The sequence below is a fragment of the Podarcis filfolensis genome (genome assembly GCF_964270895.1).
Source record: "Podarcis filfolensis genome assembly, chromosome: 17".
NCBI lineage: Eukaryota > Metazoa > Chordata > Lepidosauria > Squamata > Lacertidae > Podarcis > Podarcis filfolensis.
This window is the reverse complement of record NC_139621.1, coordinates 14,555,073-14,579,645: the sequence shown is the minus strand read 5'-3', so window position 1 is coordinate 14,579,645 and position 24,573 is coordinate 14,555,073. Positions and strand designations below refer to the sequence as shown.

Sequence of the window (24,573 nt, the reverse complement as noted above, 5' to 3'; positions counted from 1 at the left end):
TGTTGCAAAAAAGAAGAGATAGCCATGTCTGATTTTTCTCTTCATTTCCCCTCCCTCTACCTTTGCATGTCTGTAGCTCTAACACTTCTTTTATTCGTCCTGTGAATTGTGCATCTTGGTCAAACCATCTTATTTTTACTTTCTTCAGCTCAAAGTGAATGGTAAATTACTTCTTAAATGATATTCCTATCCATGAAGAAATCACAGGATTTTGAAAGGGGAAAATGCTTCTGTTATTTGAGCGATATGATGATGATGTTATTTGAGATATTATTATCATCATCATCATCATCATCATCATCATCATCACAATTATTCTGCCAAATACATGCCAAAATGGCTTCTTAACTGTTTTTGTGCATTTGTTGATACTTGATGTTTGTTAACTGTTTTGTCTATACACCCAAACCTGCCTTGAAGCTAAATTTTCTGTTTTTTGGACTTGCAGGAGCGCTGGCAATTATCAAAACAACAAATTTGGATCTCTTATATACAGTTTTGAGTTTGCTATTCTATAATTTTGCTGCTGCAGTTCTTGCTGCGATGGTCCATGTTACGAGAATGACTTGACGCTACATCACTTTTCATTTATGTTTTAATACATGGGTTTTGTTTTCGTTTTTCCTTCAGATGATTTTCCCATTTCAGTGGCAGTGTCCCTACATCCCCCTCTGTCCTTTGTCTCTGGCAACGGTGCTCAGTGCTCCTGTCCCATTCATAGTTGGAGTTGACTCCCGATACTTTGATCTGTATGACCCTCCACAAGATGTGGTTTGCATTGACTTAGATACAAACATGGTGTACATGTAAGTGGTTGTTTTTTCACCAGTTTTTGTTTATATCCTCTGTTTTTTGTGTTTGTATGTCTCTCTGTGTTTTAAGGCATTAATGTGAATTTGAATGTATTTATTTTATCCATTCAATCCAGTGAATTGGCCTTAAAATAGATCCAAAGTCCGTTAGATTCCTGTAAGTCATTCGAGTTGAATACTAGGCCATTCTGTTTGCTTTTTGGTTTCCGTCTGCTCCCTGCTGCCCCAACTGTAGCTCTAGATGCCCTTTCCTGAGTTTTGGGAGTAGTTTGGTGAATGGTACTGAAGGAGTGAGCTGCGCTTTCATTTTTAAGATGAGTTTTAGAGGGGAGCCTCAGAAGCCCATCTGTGTGTGACTTCATGCAAACTGCTCTTGATCCCAGACTTACTGTATTTTTCGCTCTATAAGACGCACTCAAGCATAAGACACACCTGCTTTTTAGAGGAGGAAAACAAGGGGAAAAAATATTCTGAATCAAATGTTGTTGAAGAGGCTTTGCGTGGCTATCCCTGAAGCCAGAACAGCAAGAGAGATTGCTGCGCAGCAATCCCTCTTGCTGTTCTGGCTTCAGCGATAGCTGCGCATCCTGCATTCGCTCCATTAGACACACACACATTTCCCCATACTTTTTAGGAGGGAAAAAGTGTGTCTTACAGAGCAAAAAATACGGTAAAACAGAAAAAAAACTCAGATAGAGTAGAAAGCATGTCAAAGATTAGAAACCAGTGGAAAACCAAGTCTTGGCTTCCAAAAGGCAAATATTTATTAGTGGACGGCATCGGAAGGTGGTGGACTCGCCTTCCTTGGAAGTTTTTAAGCAAAGGTTGAGTGGCCATCTGTCACAGATGCTTTAGCTGAGATTCCTGCATTGCAGGGGGTTGGTCTAGAAGGCCCCCGCCGTCCCTTCCATCTCTACAATTCTGTGATCTCATGGTCTAAATGTCCTGGCCTCTGCTTCTGGCTACACGGTTGTTGCTTGACCAGCAACGACACGGTGGAGCTTTGAAGGCGCAGATGTCATGGCCTGTACCACGAGCTGTTATTGGCCTTCCGAGAAATGGGGAACTTGAGCCCACCAAGGCGCAGCCAGCAGAGCCAATGGTCAGAGCCAATGGGAATGGAGTCCATTCAAATACCGTATTTTTCGCTCCATAAGCGACCATAACCATAAGATGCACCTAGTTTTTAGAGGAGGAAAAGGGGAAAGCCCCGTTTTTGGGGGGCTCAGCTCACAGTTGTGCAGCTTCTTTTGCAAAGGGGAAAAGCCCCTTTTTTGAGGATCAGCTCAAAGTTGTTGAGCTTACTTTGCAAAGGGGGAAAAAAATCCTGTTTTTATGGGGTTCAACTCACAGTTCTGCAGCTTCTTTAGGAAAGGAAAGGGAGCTGCTTCTACAGTTTCCAGACAGGTAATCTAAACAGCCAGTCCCATGTTGCTGGGGAAACAAACACCCTTCATCTGCAGAACATTCAACAATGGAAGCCTGGGCAAGGGGCCGGCAAGGGAGCCAGCGATCGACCACACATTCGCTCCATAAGACGCACAGACATTTCCCCTTCCTTTTTAGGAGGAAAAAAGTGTGTCTTATGGAGCGAAAAATACAGTAACTGCTCTAATGTAGTTCTAACAGCACTTGGGAGGGTAGTGTATGCATCCTCACAATTTCTTCTCCGGGTCAGTTTTTTGGGGGGTAGTGGAAGGGAGACCACTGGGGCAGCCACAGGGTGGTCTTTGGATTGGAGTGAGTTGCAAGAGGATGGGGGGAGTTCTGAGCAAACTAGGGGGATGGTTTTTGGTGAAACAGAGTGGGGGTTTTAGCAGGTAGGCTGGGATGGGGCTGAAGGAGCAGTGAAGGGATGGGTGTTTGGGTCAGATGTAAAGGGAGGGGGCTTGGTAACAGATTGGGGTAGGCAGGGTTGTAGAGTAATGGGAGCAAGAGTGGCAGCCTCTAGTTGCATGTATTTGCCTGTGACTGTGCGCTTGATCTGGTGCAAGACCTGTGTTCAAAACGATAAAGCCACATTACAGTTAGTGCTACTTTTAGTACAAATCAATGGGCTGCTTTAGAGCTGACACCGAACCATGGCTTGACGTGGTGAGAATGATCTAGAGCAGTCTTGCCCTTGGCCTGATCCAATAGGGATCTTCTTATACAACTTGCCTGGTAGCCCCAAAACAACACCTTGTTTTTTTCAGGACAGGAAGTCATCAGAAGCAGAAGACTTAAACTGCTTCTCAAACACAATGATAAACCTGTTAGTCCACAGTTTTATACTGGGGAACCCGTGAACGACTCTAATATCTGGAGTTCTGTTAAAATATAGTATAGGATACATGCCCAGAAATGGCCTCATGGGGAAGTCCAGCGGGCCAAGATTGGTTCATGGGCTGGAATTTCCACACACCTGACCTAGAGAGACAAAATCCCCCCCCCCCAGGACGTGAAGGTCTCTTGCCTTGCATCAGGGAACAGTGCAATCCTGCAAAAGGTCAAAGGCAGTTCTGAACACAAAGTGCAAATGAGCTGCAACATAATTTAAAATTAACACCACCAACACCAGGAATAAAGTCCTTATGTGATTGTACTAAAACAGGGGTCGGCAAACTACGGTCTGTGGGCCAGATATGGCCTGAGGGGGTCGTTAAACTGGCCCCTGGCCCTTGCCGCCCGCTCGGTCAGTCCCCGCGTGGAGCTAAACTGGCGTGCTGCGGCGGTTGCTCCGCGCGGGGACTGACTTCTGGGACGCAGCCCTGGCTTCCTATTGGCTGCAGGAAGCTCCTGCAGCCAATAGGAAGCCACAGATGCCGCCTCCTCCCCCACCATGGCTCCGAAAGTCAGTGGTGAAAGAGCAACGGGCGTGTGCGCATGTGCACAGGGGTGCGTGCTCCTGCGCACGGCCGATCCGGCACACCAGTGGAAAAGTTTGCCGACCCCGGTACTAAAATTTCTGCAGAAGCAGAAATGGCCACTGGGGTCAGTTTATTGTTGGGCTTGAGACTGGAAAATAAAATAGATAGTAGCCAAGTGATACAATATGATATTCATTAATATGAAATCCTCTTTTTAAAAAGGGGAACTTCCTGTGACGGTTCTCTTCCCTACAAATGGTATATATTCTGGGTTAGAAAGAAACAAATCATTAGGGTGTTGCCATAGCCAGGTGTAAATTCTTGTGAACATTACAACTTCCCTCATGGACCTGGGTCTTGCTTTGAAAGCTTTTATTTTTGGGTGTCTATCAATGAATTTTCACGTTTTTTTTAAAAAAATTTATTGGTTTTACAAAAAAAAATCACACATTTTTTTTTAATATTAAGGATAAAACAAGATTCTTCCGAATCTTAGCACCTCCCTCCTCCCATCTGTGGGTCCTTTAAATATCTTAATCAACTGCATATTGTAGTTCATTCGAATTAAGAGTCCTTCAAAATATCCAAAGTCTTTGTAATATTTCAAGGGTTATTCAAAACCTGCCAAAGAGTTCAAGTGTTTACAGTGTTCTTTTAAATACAACCTTTTTGTCCCGTTCTCTGTTGAAGTTTTGACCCTCCTGATTTCTCCAGTCAGTCTAGCCATCTCTGCGTGTCACATGTTATGTTGGTCACAGAAAAACCTTTTCCCCACAGTTTGCAATAAATGTTAAGTTTGACACTTGCCCGTGAAACATTAGCTCTTTCTAGAAAAATACATATCCATGCCTTTAGAGAAAACACTTATCCAAATTACAGATAAATTGTTGAGATTGCAAAACTGTTATTTGCACCTTTTAAAACACGGTTAAAATAAAGTGTTTAAACTACCTGTGGCCCACTTCTTGATCATTTTTGCAGCGAGGATCAAGTCGGCCAACAAACGAATAGCTTAATGTTAATTGGAGCTAGATGACATTAACTAAAACACAAAGTATTATGTAAAGAAGCATACAGATCTTACATTGGTCACCGCAAAATTACCCAGGAACAGTTGCCAAGATGACCTTGCGTTGAGGAAAAGGAAGAATAGCACTTCTCAGAAAAGCAAAGCGCTGTCACAGATAAGACACTTGTCACAGATAAGCAGGTCTTGTGTGTGACTCTGGTGCCACCAACTATACCATAGTGATGGAGGCATTACTGAGTGCCAGAAAAATGTTGAATAGCTTTCATTCATCAGACGGTCCCCTTCATTGTCTAACTTCAGTTGCTTTCAGAGTCTATTAACAGAAGTGACAATGAGAAGCTGTTCGTGTGCAGATATTGGGCGGGTCGACAGGTCATTTTTTCCTCATATTAGTTTTTGTTGCTGCTGAGGACTGCCTGCTGTTTAATTGCAGGGTTCCCCTAAATGCATATCTGTGTCTGGGAGAAGCAAGTATTCTTCTAAAAGCCCTGATATCATTCTTGTAGTGCTTTCTCTCCATCTCACCCATTTTAAGAACTGAATCCACCTGTGAATAATCTAGCCTCTATATCTGAATATACCTCTACATTTAACTGTTGGCCTTAGCAATGGTAACACATGACATTAAGCATTAATCCACAAATCCCCTTCCCCCCCCTTTTTTTTTAAATGTCACGCACTGTGGTTTTCTTTAGTTTTCTGAGGTGCAGTTTTATTTCTCCTAAATGTTCCAAACCTTCCTCTCAAGCACCAGGAGGAATATAAAAAGCTGAGTTTATTTTTGCCAGTCAGGTACTTGCTGATGCCCAATCCCAGTCTTGGTCACGATCCCAAAAAGGATTATGGGCATATGTTAATGAGCTGCACACAGCCAGAGTTATATTTCTGCATTTTTGATGTAGCTTCCCTTGCAGAAGACACAGGCCTCATTTTAAGCAGCAGAGAAACTGTGAAGCTCTATACTGCAGCTGTGCGTGTTTCACAAACACTAATTATTTAGATCCTGCCCTTGATCTTGTGTATAAAGGAGCGGTTCCCACATTTGCATGCATAGCGTAGGTTTTGTGTGAAATGATGGCCTGCTGATGGACACAACAGATTCCAGCAATTATTTCCCCTCCCTTCCAGATGCAAATAGACTCCAACTCCCATCAGTTCTACCAAAATGGCCAGTGGTTTCAGATGTTGGGAGTTGTGGTCCAGCAGTTCCCCACTCCTGGATCCTGGATCAAATTATTTATTTTTGATTGACAGTCTGTTCCCAGTCTGCAAAAAAACATGCTTGCTTCTTTCTGACACCGGACTTAATCTCAGAAAAATAACAGCATAGTGATTCATCATGGTTTTGAATATTTTCAGTTCTTGCAGTTATAATGGTTTAAAGGCATATCTGAAAAATGAAAACACTTGAATCTGTTGCCGTGCACGTTCAAGACTCATTAAAATTAAAAGTCCAATGAAGGTGCAAAATTGTATGCCTGCCAAATTTAATTGTACCTGAGTGATTCCCTCCTTCCCCGACTGGAGGGGGAAATCAGTTAAAATGTGGAAAACTGTTTTTTAAAATGCAGACGCTGAAATAGGATAGGGAACTCCGTGTTGGAATACTGCCTAAATCAAACTTAAATAAAATTTGTGCGTTCTGGGATTAGATCCAAATTCAGTTAAGAGAGCTCTATCGCTTTTTCACGAAACCCAATAGCTGCTACCAGATGTTTCACTTCGAAAAAACAAAAGGTGCTTTGGAGTGTGGGAGTGTTATAATTTCCTTTCTTCTTGGGCGTTAAGAAATGCTAGAATAAAGCAATACATTTTGCACCTTTAAACATATATCCATATTGATTTGTGTGTGTTTTCTCAATCGTGTAGATCAGATGATAAGAAGAGCATGAACTGGAAGCAACTTCCTAAGAAGCCATGCAAAAGCCTGCTCAGCACCTTAAAGAAATTGCATCCACAACTGGCATTAGGTAAACCATGGTGTAGAAGGAGAATAAAGTTGATTTAAGCAAAAGAAGATAATTATAATGGTGGTGTTATAAGGGAAAAAACCAACTCCTTTTCCCTTATGGGGTACCCAAGAGGGCCCAGGGGTCTGAACACTTATCCCCCACCACCACTTTCTGGACACGGCCCAGGAGGAAGGAGTGGAACCACTGTATAACAGTGCCCCCAGTTCCTCTAGACAGTCCAGAAGGATGTTATGGTCGATGGTATCAAAAGCTGCTGAGAGATCCAGCAGAACTAGGAAACAGCTCTCACCTTTGTCCCTAGCCCACCAGAGATCATCGACCAGCGCGACCAAGGCAGTTTCAGTCCCATGATGAGGCCTGAATCCCAACTGGAAGGGATCCAAATGGTCCGCATCCTCCAGGCGTGCCTGGAGCTGTTCAGCAACCACCCGCTCAATCATTTATCCGTTTTAGACCCCTGAGTAGTAGCAGTTGCCCCAACATTGTCCTGTTCGCCTCTCTATAGTTCCATCCTTAATTTCATACATTGTGGCAGATTGCAGTGTTTAGCTGGTGATATTGTGAGGTTGAGCTAGTGAGTTATCGCAATGTTGAAAACCAGGTATCGCCTAGCCCTTACACACATTGTGATTCGTGATATTTCCAGCTCAAATATGATGAAACAATTATCACAATGTGAACTTCAAACCGATTTTGGATGATATATCAATACAGTCATACCTCGGTTTTCAAACGTCTCCATTGACGAACATTTTGGTTTTTGAACACACCTCGGAAGTCGAACATGCTTCAGCTGAGTGCAAGGTCCTGAGGCCTAGCTGTCGGCTATTGAGTTTTTGGGTTTTGAACATTTCAGAACTCAAACGGTCTTCCGGAACGGATTACGTTTGAAAACCGAAGTTCTACTGTTTATCGCCCAGCCCTACCAGAGACTAGCTTCCCTTTATTTGTGAGCCAGGACTTGTGGTTTATTTGGAATTTGATGTTTATTCCTAGGAGGAAACAAACCATGGGCTCTGGTTTGCGTGGAAGTGAAACCAAGCTGGTTTGTTTTCTCCCTGGTGCCAACAGCAGGAACAAAGCGGACGATATGAGTAGCATGCAAAAACATGCTGGTAATGATATTATTTTTTTAAACTATACTTTGATGTGAAGTGTGAACTCTGCTGGTAATATAGAAGAGGTTAAATTATAGAAGGGGTTTAATTACTACTGGGACGCGGGTGGCGTTGTGGGTTAAACCACAGAGCCTAGGACTTGCCAATCAGAAGGTTGGCGGTTTGAATCCCCGGGACAGGGTGAGCTCCCGTTGCTCGGTCCCTGCTCCTGCCAACCTAGCAGTTTGAAAGCACATCAAAGTGCAAGTAGATAAACAGGTACCGCTCTGGCGGGGAGGTAAACGGCGTTTCCGTCCGCTGCTCTGGTTCGCCAGAAGCGGCTTAGTCATGCTAGCCACATGACCCGGAAGCTGTACGCCGGCTCCCTCGGCCAATAAAGCGAGATGAGCAGCGCAACCCCAGAGTCGGTCACGACTGGACCTAATGGTCAGGGGTCCCTTTACCTTTTACCTAAATTACTACTACCCGTGTACTTACCCTGCAGAATCAGTAGGGGAACTTCTTATCTTCCTCTTTTGGTCCTCTTCTTGGTTCTTATCAAGAGCTGTTGTTTCTATCTGCAGTAAAACTGCTTGCTTCCACACACATAGAAAAAAGCCATGGTGCATTACAGCTAAAACTCTTCTTGGCACACATCACATTTTCCCGTGACGGGTAGAAAGTGCCAGGGTGGTGATTGCAAAGGAGATTTCCTTTTTCTGTGTGTTTAGGAAAGACAAACACATTTTGCTGTTTACTGAAGGCTATATTTTTAATGCATAGTGCCAAGCATAATGCTAGTTTCAGTAACCTCACTGACTTAGCATACACTTTTATTTCAGTTTTCCCAGATCTGCTGATAAAAGGGTATGACATAATAGCTTGAAGCTAAGATGTTACTGTGAATGGTAGAGTTGAAAGTCAAAGCCCATAGAGGTTTTAGGTTCCAAACGCTGTAAATTGCACTCTTAATTCGCCTCTGTGTAAGCATTCCTTGATGGTTAGCCTTTTTGATATTTAAATAAACCACACCTGTGGAGCTGGGGAAAAAAACCCTTTAATTCAGCTTTCCTCCTTCCAACCTCTACCCCAGTTCACAGAAAGACACAAGAAGGCTCTGCGGTTGAGATGACCCCTATAGAGGCAGATTTCTCGTGGCACAAAAAGAACACGCAATTTGAAACGGAGATTCAGGAAGCCTTTCTACGCTTCATGGCATCTATTTTAAAAGGGTACAGGACGTTTCTTAAACCGATCACCCAGGCACCTTCAAATAAAGCTACTGCTACAGATTCCTTGTTTGACAATCAAGGTGAGTTTTGAGAAGAACGTGGGCACTGGTTGAAATGAAATGCCAGCAGTAGTAACATGGCCATTCTCAGCTTGTGTCTCACAGACGTCCCCTGTATATCATCATCATCAATCTTTATTAGGGTCCAGAGACCCAACAAAGCAATACACAATTCATACAGCCTACCTCCAGGTTAAACAAGCATTTTGTTCAGAATATAGGGATCATTGGTTCTTGCAACCACCGAAAAAAACTTTGCCACTGCTAATGTTCTAGCATTTGTCCGGTCTTCCAATAGGAACCTGACATAGTGAGCCTTTGATTTTCCCGGGAAAGGTACCAGCAAGGGTAGTATCAGTTCAGCCCTGGCTTGCTCATATTTTGCACAGTGCAACAAAATATGTTTTATAGAATCGATGTCTTGAGCACACGAGCAAAGTCTGTCCTGGTAGGGAACTCCTCTCAACCTGCCATCCAACACTGCAGAAGGAAAGACGTTTAGTCTGGCTTTGGTGAAAAGCCTTCGATAGTTTGGTACTGTCAGGTTTTTAATGTAAGATGTTAACTTAAAGACATGCCCATATTGTACTCCTACTGCCAGTATATCCACAGGGTTGCACTGTGCATGTTATTGGACTTCAGAGTTGGAGAGCAGTAGAGTTTAAAGTCTTCACAGCACCAGAGTGTTCTGGAATCTTCTTGCACAAGCCCTGTTGAAATTAATGGGAAAACCTATTTATGTTTGTTGGTTTCTCAAATTCACCAAGCCTAGAATATATAAATATCATATAGGGTTACATGGGCACTCAAGGTTTGAATTTTAAGAGTTCCCACCTTGCCCCCTCCCCACTTCCCAGAGCTTATTGTCCTCAGATTATTTTGTCAAAATTGCAATTTTTTACAAAATACTCATTTTCATTGTGGCAACAGAAAACTGACAGCACAAAAATGCTGTTGTCGTAGAAGCTTCTCAAAGGAAATGGGCAGGTTAAATTTGGATAAGATTACTAGGCAATTCATCTTTCTCCTTTTGGTTTTGGTTGTGTTTTCCCCTCCCCCCCCCCACCAAGAAGACAGGATTTGTAAGCAGAGAGACAAAGGGAAGGCTTTCCCCATTTGCCTCCCTCCTTGCAGAGAAATATATTGAGGTCAATTTGGAAGACTCAAAATGGCTTCAGGATTGCTCTCCTGTACTATTTCAGACACGTGGTTCATATACTTATGTATATGTTTGCCTTGTACATTTATGAATGTTTACCGTATTTTTCGCTCTATAAGATGCACCAGACGCACCAGACCACAAGACACACCTGGTTTTTAGAGGAGGAAAACAAGAAAAAAAAAGTTCTGAATCTCAGAAGCCAGAACAGCAAGAGGGATCGCTGCGCAGTGAAAGCAGCAATCCCTCTTGCTGTTCTGGCTTCTGTGATAGCTGTGCAGCCTGCATTCGCTCCATAAGACGCACACACATTTCCCCTTACTTTTTAGGAGGGAAAAAGTGAGTCTTATAGAGCAAAAAATATGGTATTTTATATTGGGACCTTAGAATTCTTACAGCACAGGCTTGGTGCCTACGTTCAGCGCATCTCATGAAGACTCTCTTATTTTCCTAGGAATGTTAAGATCCCCAAGCGTGCTTAACTCTTTTTGTTCATGTGTGTTTTGTTTTCTATGCTGTAGTTGGTCTTGCTTTGTTTAACTTCTGGGGTTCTTGTGGGTTGCTTTTTTACAGTTTTATATTATATTATATTATATTATAATATTAATATAATTAATATTATATATTATACGGTCAACAAACTTTTGACCGTAAACCACCCAGAGCACATTATTAACTGGGTGGCATATAATGATATAAAGAAATATGAGCGGAAAACACTTATAATATAATGGGGAAATGGGAAGTTGCTAAAGTAAGAAGCTCAATATGCAAATAAAGTTAATTGTGAACCTTTTATCTCTAGCAAATTGTCTTGTTTCTTAACTAGGGTTTTTAAAAAGCAGGGACCGTGCCTACACAAAATTCTACACGGTTTTAACAAAGACGCAGATATTTAGCAGCTTCATTGTAGAATGCAGTTTTGTGAGTGACAAAGATACTGGACTGGCATTCTTTGACGACTGCGTAGAAAAGGTAAAAACTTCTTTCTCTTTTTTGTCTAACTAAATGTGATAGTGTTAGGCTTTTGATTCTCTTTGCTAAATGCTCCTGAGCAGGGGTCAGCAAACTTTTTCAACAGGGGGCCGGTCCACTGTCCCCCAGACAGTGGGGTTACAGGGAATCAGGCAGAGGGCTTCTCAGTAGTGGCACCTGCCCTGTGGAACTCCCTCCCACCAGATGTCAAAGAGAACAACAACCACCAGACTTTTAGAATACATCTGAAGGCAGCCCTGTTTAGGAAAGCTTTTAATGTTTGATGTATTACGGTATTTTAATATTTTGTTGGAAGCCGCCCAGAGTGGCTGGGGAAGCCCAGCCAGATGGGTGGGGTATAAATAATAATAATAATAATAATAATAATAATAATAATTATTATTATTATTATTATTATTATTATGGGCCAGACTATATTTTGAAAAAATAATAATGAACAAATTCCTATGCCCCACAAATAGCCCAGAGATGTATTTTAAATCAAAGGACACGTTCTACTCATGTAAAAACACGCTGATTCCTGGACCATCCAAGGGCCAGATTTAGAAGGTGATTGGGCCGGATCCGGCCCCTGGGCCTTAGTTTGTCTACCCATGCTCCTGAGTCTCTCCTTCTTTGATGGAATGTAATTTCACCTCCTGAAACAGCTTGAGTTGAGTTGCTTATTGTAGTTTTATACAGGAAATGTGTGTGGCTAAATAGCAGTGCAGTATCTACATATATCAGCCTTAATGGAGAAGCCCATGTAGTAGAATGGACTTGGCAATAATTGTAGTCATGTGGATATAGAGCTCTTGGAGCTTGTTTTGAATGGCACATCTCTAGCTCAAACTCTCTTTTATAATGGCAGAGGGAGTTATCCATGGGCCTGTGTGATTTGTCTCTCACACAGTTTTGTAGTCCAGGCTAGAAGATCCCATTGGTACATGAATCTCCCGTACACTGAAAAGTATGCCTACTTCTCCTTTGGGAACTTTCTGTGTTTAATATCCAATAGCAGCTTTTCTTAGGCAAAGAGTATGAAAAAAAAATATTATACTCAGTTTTGGAGTTTTTAATATATGCTTTTCTATTTTTTATTGCCTTTTCTAGCTTTTTCCAGAGAAAGGATCAGAAAAAGGAGAAAAGGTATTTATTTACTTCCTATAAGAACATTTTAAGAGTTTTCTGGTATTTTGCATGTCTGGACAATATCGTGGGAATGGGAATCGTGGTTGTTTAATTATATGCCTTAGAATTTTTGATAGGCTAGTACAGAGTGTATGATAGCTGCAAAATGCATGTCTTGTAAACTGGCCATGCGTTGATTTTTTTCGGTGGACATTTTTGTAACTTGCCCTGGGGCCATTTGGTGAGAGTCAGGCAATAAGTAAAAATAATAAATCACTAAATAGACTAGGCACATGTCTATATATTTTTTCATGGTGCTGCTTCCTGTACTTAGAGATGCAAGGCAAGGCATTAAACTTGCATCATCACGTGCAATTTCAATACAATGTATTTGCAGGTTGATACGGATTCCACAGAGGATACCCGATTGATTGAACTGGATGAGTCGCAGAAGAGTGAACACACAGTGTTTATCATGCCACCTGAACCTCCCCCTGATGACGGACAGGATAGGCTACCTAAATACAGGTAAGGCAGTCTGGATACATTTTTGTCTTCATCCTATTTATAAAGATTTTTCCGGCATACTTCAACCTTTTATATTAGCTTTCCTGCTTTAAAAATTACATTGCTACCTTGGTCTTGGTCTGTTCTGAATTCTGATAATGTTGCATCGATGGTCGTTGGTGTTCCTTGCTTTTTTTCTACCCAGTTTCATTAACAATGTGTTACGGCATGGATATTCCCAATGTCTTGTGAAAGAAAGGTATCTTGGTATTACAGTATTGCATAGCCTAGCATTCTAAATATAAGCTAAAAAATTGTCTACTGATAATAATTACTAGACGATCCGCCTTCTTTATGGTCCAGCTCTTACTTCCATACATCGCTAAGATGGATTGTAGAGGGTTCTTAATTCTAAGACCCTTAGGTATAATGTCCAGGTTCTTGCATTTGGTCAGGAAGGAGAGCTAAAGTGGTGCTTCAGGTTAAGAACGGTTTTGGGTTAAGAACGGATCTCCAGAACGAATTAAGTTCATAACCCAAGGTACTACTGTATGGCTAAAATCCACCATGTGCAATTCTTGGTTGGAAGTTGTCGAAGTGGTGTCTTATGCTAAGTATATTGTGCTTCAACAAACAAACAGGCTTGCTCACACCTTTTGAACTTGTCTCTTTCAGCTATAAAACCTTCCCCAGGCTAGACTTGAAGCTTTTTGACAGACCACAAGAGCTCAAGCTTTCCTTCAGCAGGCACTCAACTGGAGGAAACATTTCCAATAGTCCAGCACTTATGGCAAAGAGGACAAAGCAGGTCAGGTTTTTATTTAAAAGCGATGTAGTAGATTATATAAGAGGAAGCATATATTTTATGTAAACAACTGAGAGGTGTTTTTTTTAAAAAATAAGTGATATATAAGAAGAAGAGGAGGGGGAGTTTGGATTTGATATCCCGCTTTATAACTACCCAAAGGAGTCTCAAAGCGGCTCACATTCTCCTTTGCCTTCCTCCCCCACAACAAACACTCTGTGAGGTGAGTGGGGCTGAGAGACTTCAGAGAAGTGTGACTAGCCCAAGGTCACCCAGCAGCTGCATGTGGAGGAGCAGGGAATCGAACCCAGTTAACCAGATTATGAGTCTATCGCTCTTAACCACTACACCACACTGGCTCCCAGTATATATAAGTCTTGTGAAATGAAATAAATATGTAACTCTGAGAATAGCTGAATATTCAGCTCTGAATATTTGAAGCAGAGCTAAAACCCTGGGAAAAGCCATACTTTCAGAACTGCTTTCTGTCTTTCACACTGCATGTGGTTAAAGGATTGTGAGATGTGACGTTCCAACTGATAACTGTGATTTCCCCCCCTTTTGTTTTGCTTTACTTTTCTGTAGGAGATAAAAGCAGCTCATAAGCTTGCCAAGAAATACTACGCAAATGCTTCCCAGTGGGCCAAGTGTCTCTTCAGCCATTGCTACAGCTTATGGTTCATTTGTCTCCCAGCTTATGTTAGGGTTTCCCACCCCAAAGTCAGAGCCCTGCAGCAGGCATACGACGTTCTTATTAAAATGAGGAAAACTGATGTGGAACCACTAGATGAAGTAAGTTTAAAAAAATCACGTACCACATAAAGAGATCCAAATGCATTTTTAATCTTTGCTTGATATTTGTATTGTAGAACCGTTTTGTGTTTTTTTACCAGAAATTTCAAGCTTCCTTAGTTTTGGATTAAATGAACTTCAGATATTTCCTTTTCCCCCTCTGAATACAGAAATCAGATATGGTCTAAATAAGCAAGCCAGAAATCCATTTAGTGACTTGAAATCTTGCTATCTTACTCTGCCAGTGTAACTGCTCAGAGGAAGAAAATGTGGTAAATTCTGTCAGTTATTAGCATCACTTTAGATCTTTTTAATCGCAGCAATTGCCTTAACATCCATCATTCCTGGGTGGTGCTGTTTCTGAGTTAGCCTTGGAAGAAGAGAAGTGTGATGTGTTCCCTGTATACAACCCCTTCCTCTCTAAATGTGGGAAAGTAGTTTCGGCAAACTCTAGTTGTCTTCCCTCAGAGAATAACATTTGCCTCACTCCGCGGTCAAGCACACATACTCAGGAATATGTGTTTCTTTCACCGGACCCTCCTGTAATTTTGTAAAAAGTCCAATTGCTCAAAACATTCTTCTTACAATTCACCTATAAAAATATAAATTAATGGCCAGATGAGAAAGTGAAGTTTCCCCGGGGAGAAAAGCATGAAAAAAGATGGCAGTGATGCAGAAAAGGGAAATTATTTTGGACAGGTCAGCTTAAACCATCTGCAAACTTTAAAAGCTTATTCTGAAACTATTTGTCTCCTCTTCCACTTGGACTGTAATGGGGAATGTAATAATCTTGGCTCTAACATATCGTCACACTTGCTTCCTTTAGTGAGTTCAGGGAAGTTTTTAATGTGTGACATTTTAATGTATTTTTAATCTTTGTTGGAAGCCGCCCAGAATGGCTGGGGAAACCCAGCCAGATGGGCGGGGTACAAATAATAAATTATTATTATTATTATTTAGTGAGTTTCCTCCTCTAAACCCTGCCTCAACCAAATTTAGATAGGGAAAAATAGAGAATGTATTTCCATGCAGATGCAGATGACACCCTTAGGTGTCAAGTTTGGAAGTGATGAGAAAAGTATAATATTGAATTAGTGCCGCCAGAATAATCTTCTGAAACTTGGCATAAGGAACTGAAAATCCACCTAGCAGTCACATCAGTATGGGACAGGAATAAGGAAGAATGTGGTCTTTATTTGGGGTGGCATCTATGGGTGATGAGGGGAATTTCGGGCCCAACCCCTCATTATTAGCTTGGCTTATTATGGGTATTATCATTCCCTCCCCCCACCTCCTCCCTGCCTATTCTTTCCTCACTCTGAGAAAGGGCTAAGGGATCCTTCTTCAGAGTGAGAACTATATATGAGAGGGTCTGTGCTGTACCAGCTTGGAGATCTGTTTTAAACTTAAACTTCATTTTTGAAAGTTTCTTTTAAAAACTATAAACATTCCTTCCAGCTCCGCTGTTGTCAACAAACCCTCTCCAGTGGGACCTTGGTTGTCAAACGGCTTGGCTCCCGAACGCCGCAAACCCGGAAGCAAGTGTTCTGGTTTGCAAACTTTTTTGTGGAAGCCGAACGTCTGACGTGGCTTCCGCAGCTTCTGGTTGAGTGCAGGGGGAGAGGAGATTTGGGGAGGGAGAGCGAGAGGAAGGAAGGAAGGAAGGAGGGAGGGAGAAAGAGAGAAAAATAGCTGAAAGGATTAATTGAAATTATTAAAGATTGGTATAGGATTTAAGAGATTTAAATTTTTATAAATATTCTATAAGGAAAGCAAAAAGCAGCAAGAAAGATCAAGTAAAAGTATCAGAGAGGAGATCAGTGTAAATGAAAACATGAGACTTGTGGTTTTGTTACATATGATTTTATTTTTGAGTTGTCAGCTTATTTTGGAGTTGTTTGCTGTAAAGAAGGTATATTATGTGAATAAAATAATAAAGGATTAAAATAAAAGAAAAAAGAGAGAAAAATAAAATTTAGAAAGTAAAGGACTTCCAATTCTTCGTCTGCCTGCTCTATAAAAACAATATTCACTTCATCCACTCCAGTATAACACTGAACAAAGCCACTTCTATGAAGAAACGTGATCTTCAACCCTGAAATCCAAATGTCATTATTTCATTTTCTTTTTCATGCAGAAAGTCATAGAGGAGGCCTTTTTATCTTTTGCAGGTAGTCGCATCTGGCGCCGAAGTTACTTCTAACAATATGAACTTTCCCATCTTTTACCAGGTGTGCTATAGGGTTGTGATGCTGCTCTGTGGACTTTGGGGCCATCCTGTTCTGGCTGTGAGGGCCCTCTTTGAAATGAAAATTGCTGGCATAGCACCCAATGCCATCACATATGGGTACTACAACAAGGTAAGCAAGCAATGGGGTGAGCGGTTGGGGGAGACCACAATCAAGGAAGCCCTTACACACCGTGTCGATTCCTCCTGTTCTGGGTGATGACCTTGAGGAACCTTCCTGTTTAGGCCTGTTGTTGTTGTTGTTGTTTAGTTGTTTAGTCGTGTCCGACTCTTCGTGACCCCATGGACCAGAGCACGCCAGGCACTCCTGTCTTCCACTGCTTCCCGCAGTTTGGTCAGACTCATGCTGGTAGCTTCGAGAACACTATCCAACCATCTCGCCCTCTGTCGTCCCCTTCTCCTTGTGCCCTCCATCTTTCCCAACATCAGGGTCTTTTCCAGGGAGTCTTCTCTTCACATGACGTGGCCAAAGCATTGGAGTCTCAGCTTCACGATCTGTCCTTCCAGTGAGCACTCAGGGCTGATTTCCTTCAGAATGGATAGGTTTGATCTTCTTGCAGTCCACAGGACTCTCAAGAGTCTCCTCCAGCACCATAATTCAAAAGCATCAATTCTTCGGCAATCAGCCTTCTTTATGGTCCAGCTTTCACTTTATTTAGGGCCAATTCTGAAAGAATGGTACGTGCTCATCGTATTTTGAAAGGAATCCCTTGACCCACCTATCTGTTGTAACTGGTAATGGAGCTCACTTCTTCATCAGTCAATCTGTTGGATATTTTTCATGGCATTGTCCCATAAATGTTAAAATTCCAGCAGCTCTCAGGTTTAGTTGTTAGTGAGATTGTTTCAAAGGGGGGAACCCCTGAGCACAGCTGTGGTGCAATATAGCATTGTATAGGAGGATGGGAATGCTTAATATATTGAGTTTTGGGCTGTGGGCGAGGTTGTTAAGGAAGCAAGGTCGTTAAGAAAGAGGTTAAAAAGAGAGGGAGCGAGTACACAGCCCTGCTTTACTCCTCGGTTTATGATGACAGGATCTGTCATTTCATTCCCTGGTGTTGTTCTTATACGACAGGTGTTCTTTGTATCAAGCTTTTTGATCAAGTAAAATAATCTGAGTTCAAGGCCCCTTGTCTCCAGTTTGGTCCATAACAGCCCCCTGTCAACAGTGTCAAAAGCAGCATTAATATCTAGGAAGGCCACATAGAGTTGTTCTGCCACTGGGGAAGTGGTAATTCTGCATTGATTTGTTTTGGATGTTTGTATGTGATGCCAATAAAAGGTTTGATGGCGATGATGAATATAGCATTGTCCCTGAGTGTCAGGGAACTGTCATCTGAGACGAAGGAGGTGGAAGGGCTCATGGAGGGTGAGAGAGACCACTCAGCGGAGGAGGGGACCAGCAGGGGGAGAAGTGGAGTTCCAAGGGAAAGTGAGTCGGAGGGAGGGCTCAGAGACACTTCAAGCGAGAACAGTGGGGAGGTTTCAGGACCTCCCGTAGGGACACCCACTCCTCGGCGGAAACTGTCACGCCGAGAGTCCAGAAGACGCATTTCCGTTAAGGAGCTTTTATGCTGGAAGAAGTTCCGTAAACGCCCACTGTCCGATTCAACGAGCGATTGATGGAGCCATGCTTAAGGAGCTCCATCACAGACAGAGGTTTGGGAACTTAGCCAAACTCTGAGGGATCAGGATTTTACGCACAAGCAGCTCACCATCCCATCACAGCAATCGGACAGTCCCTGAAAGCAGCTTGTGCAGAGAGGCATCATGAGCAACCCAGCCGGAGCCGGAGGAGCAGCAGGAGCTGGAGAAGGTCCAACTCTGGAAGAAAGGTACAGAGTGTTGGAACTCCAGCTAGCAATGCAAACGGCGAGGCTAGAAGAAAGGAGGGCGCAGGATGCAGAAAAGGCAAAAGGCGCTACACTAGCAAGAAAGATGCCAGGAATGGTGCAGAAGTTTGGGGGGGACCCCAGGAACTACCAAGCCTTTAGGACAGAGATGCAGTATGCTCTCGAACTGCAGTTTAACGACTTTCCCGATGAGGCATCGCGAGTGGCGTTTGTGATTGGCCATCTCGAAGGGGGGGCGAGAGACTGGGTCCGGCCCCTGATGGCAGGGAATAGTGACATGCTGAAGGACGCGAGGAAGTTTTTTCGCGCCATGGATTTGATGTTTTCCAGCGAGATTGAACAGGGACTGGTGCGCAGACAATTGATGGCTTGCAAACAGGGGAGCCGATCGGTTCGTGAGTACTGGACTGAGTTTACAATGTTGATACATAAATTGGGGTGGGACCTATCGGCGGAACCCATTCAAATGCTCTTTGAAGAGGGGCTTTCTTCGGCGGTGAAAGACGAACTTTCCCGGGCGCCCAGGGCGGAGTCTATGGACCAGCTGACCAAATCAGCGCTGACCATTGGAGCGCGCCAGGAGGCAAGAGCCTTGGAGAAGCGGGAGGGGAAAGGAGAGCGTTGGAGGGATTTCCGCAGTCCAGAGATTCCAGAACCAAGTTTCCCGCCCGGAGAGCCGATGGAAGTTGGAACAGCGCGCGCGCGCGCAGTTTCAAATCCCAGTGAAGGGAGGAAGAAGGAGGGAAAGAGCGCCAAGAAATGTTATCTCTGCCAGCAGCCAGGTCACTTTGCCAGAGTCTGCCCGCAAAGAAAGGAATGGCAAGGGATGGCGGGAGCTGTTGGGGGGGAAGGAGGAGGAAGTCCAGGAGCCAGTAAAAGCCAACGCCTGTCTGCCACTGTCAGGGCACTGCAGACAGGCCAAGGAGCAGTAAAAGTGCCCACTCCGGAACCTCCAAGACCAGCCCTAGTAATAGAGGTGTTGCTAGAGCTGGCAAACGGATACCCACTAAAGACCAAGGCGCTGTTGGACTCAGGCAGCTCCTGTAATTTTATGAGCAAGGAGTTTGCAGCTGAACACCAGATACAGACACTCCCTTTAAGCAACCCCCTGCAGGTCACCACGATCGATGGGAGGGAGCTGTTGGGGGGAGAAGTTAGCCTACAGACCGTCCCAATGGTTATGAGGGTGGCAAGGCACACCGAAAGGATAGCGTTCAATGTAGCCACCCTGGGAGGGGCGCCAGTCATTTTGGGAATGAGCTGGCTAGCGTTGCATGACCCGCTAGTGGGCTGGCATCAGAGGGTGGTCTCCTTTGGGTCAGCACATTGCCTGGAACACTGCAAAGAGGGAAAGGTGCCAGAAGGGGCAAAAGCCTGCCTAGCAGGGACGGAAGTGGCGGACAAAGGGAAGGTGCCCAAACAATACGCTGACCTGAGCAAGGTCTTCAGCGAAAGGGAAGCAGATAAACTACCACCGCATAGAGACTTTGACTGCCAAATTAACCTGGTCCCTGGGGCCCAGCTCCCTGTGGGCAAGCTGTACGCCATGTCAGACAGGGAAATGCAGGAGTTGAGGGAGTTTATTGACAAAAACCTGAAGAGAGGTTTCATCAGAGAGTCCAGAGCGGTGGGGGGCAGCCCAGTGTTTTTTGTGGACAAAAAAAACACGGATAAACCGAGATTGGTCGTGGACTACCGGCGGTTAAATGCCGTGTCAGAACCAGTGACTTTCCCCATGCCCAGGATTGATGACATTTTGACCAGGGTGAGGAAGGGAAAGATATTCACGAAACTGGACCTGAGAGGAGCGTACAACCTGATACGAATAAAGAAGGGGGATGAATGGAAGACAACGATGTTCACCCCCCTAGGGGCTTTCGAATATCTCGTTATGCCCTTTGGATTACAAGCAGGCTCCGCCTGTTTTCAATCGCTCATGAACCATGTACTGGGACCTTTGCTCTACAAGAATTGCGTGGCCTTCCTTGATGACGTGCTGATATATTCAGAGAATGAGGAGCAGCATGTAAAGGATGTCAGGGAAGTGCTGAGCCAGCTGCAACAAACCAGTTGTGGGTGAAATTGGAGAAGTGTCAGTTCCACACCAAGGAGGTGGAATTCCTGGGGTACCGCTTATCAGACAAGGGATTAGCCATGGATCCAGGCAAGGTCCAGGCGGTGCTGGAATGGAAGACACCAAAAACGAAAAAAGATGTGCAAAGGTTCTTAGGGTTTGGGAACTTTTACCGTAAATTCATCAAGAACTTTGCCCACTTAACGGCTCCCATCACGGACTGTCTAAGCAGCAAGAAGAAATTCGTTTGGACGGCGGAGGCGGAGCACGCTTTTGAGGAATTGAAAAAGGCATTCGCTTCGGAAGAACAGCTCCTGCATGTGGATTTACAAAAACCCATGAGAGTGGAAACTGATGCCTCAGACCGGGCGGTGGGGGCGGTGCTGCTTCAGCCAGGGAGCAATAAGTCGGAATGGAGACCGTGTGCCTTCTTTTCGCGTAAGCTGAACAAATCCGAGAGGAACTACACGGTATATGACCGAGAACTACTCGCCATTCACGAAGCGTTCCGGAGATGGAGACACTTACTAATTGGCGCACAGCATAAGGTGCAAGTGTGTACGGACCACAAGAATTTGGAGTATTGGAGAACGGCACGAGTGCTCAACCAACGACAAGTGAGATGGGCCCAGGAGTTCTCCAAATTCCATTTTGAAATCTGCTATGTGCCAGGTCCAGAAAACATCAGAGCGGACGCTCTCTCTCGCAAACCTGAATATTTGGAGGGGGAGGGAGCGCCAGAAGAGAGACATATTATCCCAGAGGACCACTGGGTGTGTGGTGCGGCCTGGGTGGGGCAAAGAGAACTGGTAGAGGGAACGGTAAATGATGAGTACGCCCAGGATAAGCTCAGAGGTTTAAGGAGAGAGGGAGAAGACCCCGGAGGTTTTGAAGAAAGAAACGGGGCATTGTATTACAAAGGGGCGCTATATATACCCGAAGGGGAATTGAGGGGGAGAGTACTCAAACAGCTGCACGACAATCCCACAGCGGGGCATTTTGGGCAACACAAGACCATGTGGTTGGTGACCAGGGAGTTTTGGTGGCCCAAGGTGAGGGAGGATGTACGGTAGTATGTGAGAAGGTGTGACCAATGCCAGAGAGCCAAAGGAGAAAGGCGGGCACCAGCGGGGTTATTAGAACCGTTACCCACACCAGAGCGACCGTGGGAGGCGGTGTCGATAGATTTTATGACTGATCTGCCCAAATCCCAGGGGAAAACCGCCATACTAGTCGTAGTAGACCAGTTAACTAAGATGGGTCACTTTGTAGCTTGCTCACATGCAGTCACGGCGGAAGAGACAGCGAAATTGTTTGTAGAACATATTTTTAGGCTGCATGGCGCCCCCTTGAGGGTGGTTTCCGACAGAGGGAAACAGTTCACGTCCAGATTCTGGAGGAAGCTTATGAGCTTGTTGCACGTAGAGGTCAACTTTTCGACTGCCAGGCACCCTGAGACCAATGGGCAGGCGGAGAGGGCAAACGGTATCCTTCAACAATACCTGAGGTGTTATGTCAATGACAGAGAAAACGATTGGGTCGAAAAGTTGGCACTAGCGGAATTTGCTTACAATAATGCAGAGAATGTGTCCACCGGGATGAGCCCCTTTTTGGCTAATTATGGGTGCCACCCCAGGGCGTTTCCAGGGGAAGGAGGAGAGAGATGGAGTGTTCCGGCCGCTGAACTTTTTGTAGAAGAAATGGAAGCGATCCATCGTCAACTCCAACACAACTTAGAAAGGGCCAAAGAAGAATATAAGAGGCAGGCAGACAAGAGCAGAAGGGAAGGTGAAACAATTAGGGTGGGGAGTCGGGTCTGGCTATCAACCCAAGGATTGCCGTTCAAGGGGGGGTTGCAAGAAATTGAGACCCAAAAGATTGGGACCATTTGAGGTCATCCAACAGGTCAACCCAGTGGCTTTCAGACTCCGGTTACCGAACCACATGAAACTGCACCCAGTATTCCACAGGTCATTACTGTCACCATACAGGGGGGAAGGTGAAGGGGTATCCACACGGGGGCCAGCCATAGAAGAAAGGGAAAGCCGCAACTATGTGGCGGAAATCATCGACTCCAGGTGGAAGGGTAATCAGGTGGAGTATTTGGTCGCGTGGGAAGGGGAACCGGAGTCGGAAAACACCTGGGTGAAGGCAGAGGAGGTCCATGACGAGGTCTTGATCGAAACGTTCCACCAAAGGTTCCCCAGGAAACCTCAGCCAGCAGCTAGGTTCCGGAGGGAGTACTTTGGCACCACCGACGATGAGGAGGAACTGGAGGGATTCAGGGAATCGGAGTTGGAAGGAGGTACAGACTCCGAGGAGGAGGAGTACTTGGAAACCGGAAACAGCAAAAGGTGGAGGGAAGTGTTCGAAACTTCGGAAGATGAGGGAGGTTCCTTCAGGGGTTTTGCTCCCTCGCCTCCCGCAGAGGAGGGGAGGGAAGGGGGTGAAGGGGGCCCTGGAGGGGAGGTGGATGTCAGGGAACTGTCATCTGAGACGAAGGAGGTGGAAGGGCTCATGGAGGGTGAGAGAGACAACTCAGCGGAGGAGGGGACCAGCAGGGGGAGAAGTGGAGTTCCAAGGGAAAGTGAGTCGGAGGGAGGGCTCAGAGACACTTCAAGCGAGAACAGTGGGGAGGTTTCAGGACCTCCCGTAGGGACACCCACTCCTCGGCGGAAACTGTCACGCCGAGAGTCCAGAAGACGCGTTTCCGTTAAGGAGCTTTTATGCTGGAAGAAGTTCCGTAAACGCCCACTGTCCGATTCAACGAGCGATTGATGGAGCCATGCTTAAGGAGCTCCATCACAGACAGAGGTTTGGGAACTTAGCCAAACTCTGAGGGATCAGGATTTTACGCACAAGCAGCTCACCATCCCATCACACTGAGATTGCAGTAGATAAATGCGAGTTATTTGAGTTTGTTAGAGCATTTTGACTATGGGAAACATTGGCTTAATCATCTCACTTTTCCAGGCAGTTTTGGAGAGCCCGTGGCCCAGCAGCAATCGCAGTGGTATATTTCTCTGGACGAAGTTGCGAAATGTGGTGCACAGCATGGCACAATTTAGGCAATGTCTCAGAAAGTCAACACAGTGTTCGCAGGCTATTTCAATACCAGGTAATCCTACAGACCAGCTTCTGCAGAATCTGGGTATAAAGAGCTCTCTCGTTGGCTTTAAGGTAGCATCAGGGGATTTCATCAAAGATCCATGTAACATAATTTGAGAAGCATCAAGCTGTATCTTGTTGGAAAGAGAGTGGGGAAAAGGCACCTTTCCCCACCCATTGTGAGACTACCCACAGGTATTCAGATTCTGGACAATGGCTTGTCAAGAAACAAGTTGGGAAGTTTTCGCTTCTGTTTCTGATTAACGACAGCTTTCCATGTCCTCCTATCCTGGGCAATTTGTGGTTAATTTCAATTCTGGTTGGTAGAGCAAGACCATTTCAGCTTGTTTTCATTAACCAAAAATAAGATGATCCACAGTTTATGATGTGATGACATTGCTAGAGATTTTGATTCCTGATTTTTTTTTTTATTTACATATGCTTTATATGTATATAATTGTGTTTTTTCTTATTTTTGTGAAATCGCTCAAGGGCGTTTTATGGGCGAGCGATTCATAAAAGTACTGTGGGACCTCGGTTTTCGAACGTAATCCGTTCCGGAAGACCGTTTGACTTCCGAAAAGCTCGAAAACCGAAAGCGGAAGCCTCAATTCAGTAGGGGAACTCTAAACGGAAGCCATGTAGCACGTTCGGCTTCCGAAAATCGTTGGAAAACCAAAGCAGTTACTTCCGAGTTTTCGGCGTTCGGGTTCCAAAACGTTTGTCAACAGAGACGTTCAAGAACTTAGGTTCCACTGTAATTAAATGCATGCTAAAAGAAAGTGATAGGGACGCGGGTGGCACTGTGGGTTAAACCACAGAGCCTAGGACTTGCTGATCAGAAGGTCGGCGGTTCGCATCCCTGCGAC

At 44.5% G+C, this 24,573-nt stretch overlaps 1 protein-coding gene across 1 annotated transcript in view; it reads left to right on the top strand.

Moving 5' to 3' along the window:
• The window catches only part of DENND4C (DENN domain containing 4C), a 92,267-nt gene that overhangs the window by 44,205 nt on the left and 23,489 nt on the right, over positions 1–24,573 (top strand). Inside the window, exons 10-19 of the mRNA XM_083592679.1 lie at positions 631–806; positions 6,561–6,661; positions 8,855–9,073; positions 11,041–11,186; positions 12,300–12,335; positions 12,715–12,845; positions 13,500–13,632; positions 14,215–14,421; positions 16,653–16,781; positions 23,570–23,714. Coding sequence (XP_083448805.1) covers positions 631–806; positions 6,561–6,661; positions 8,855–9,073; positions 11,041–11,186; positions 12,300–12,335; positions 12,715–12,845; positions 13,500–13,632; positions 14,215–14,421; positions 16,653–16,781; positions 23,570–23,714 — 1,423 coding nt within the window. The remainder of the gene's footprint in view (positions 1–630; positions 807–6,560; positions 6,662–8,854; positions 9,074–11,040; positions 11,187–12,299; positions 12,336–12,714; positions 12,846–13,499; positions 13,633–14,214; positions 14,422–16,652; positions 16,782–23,569; positions 23,715–24,573) is intronic.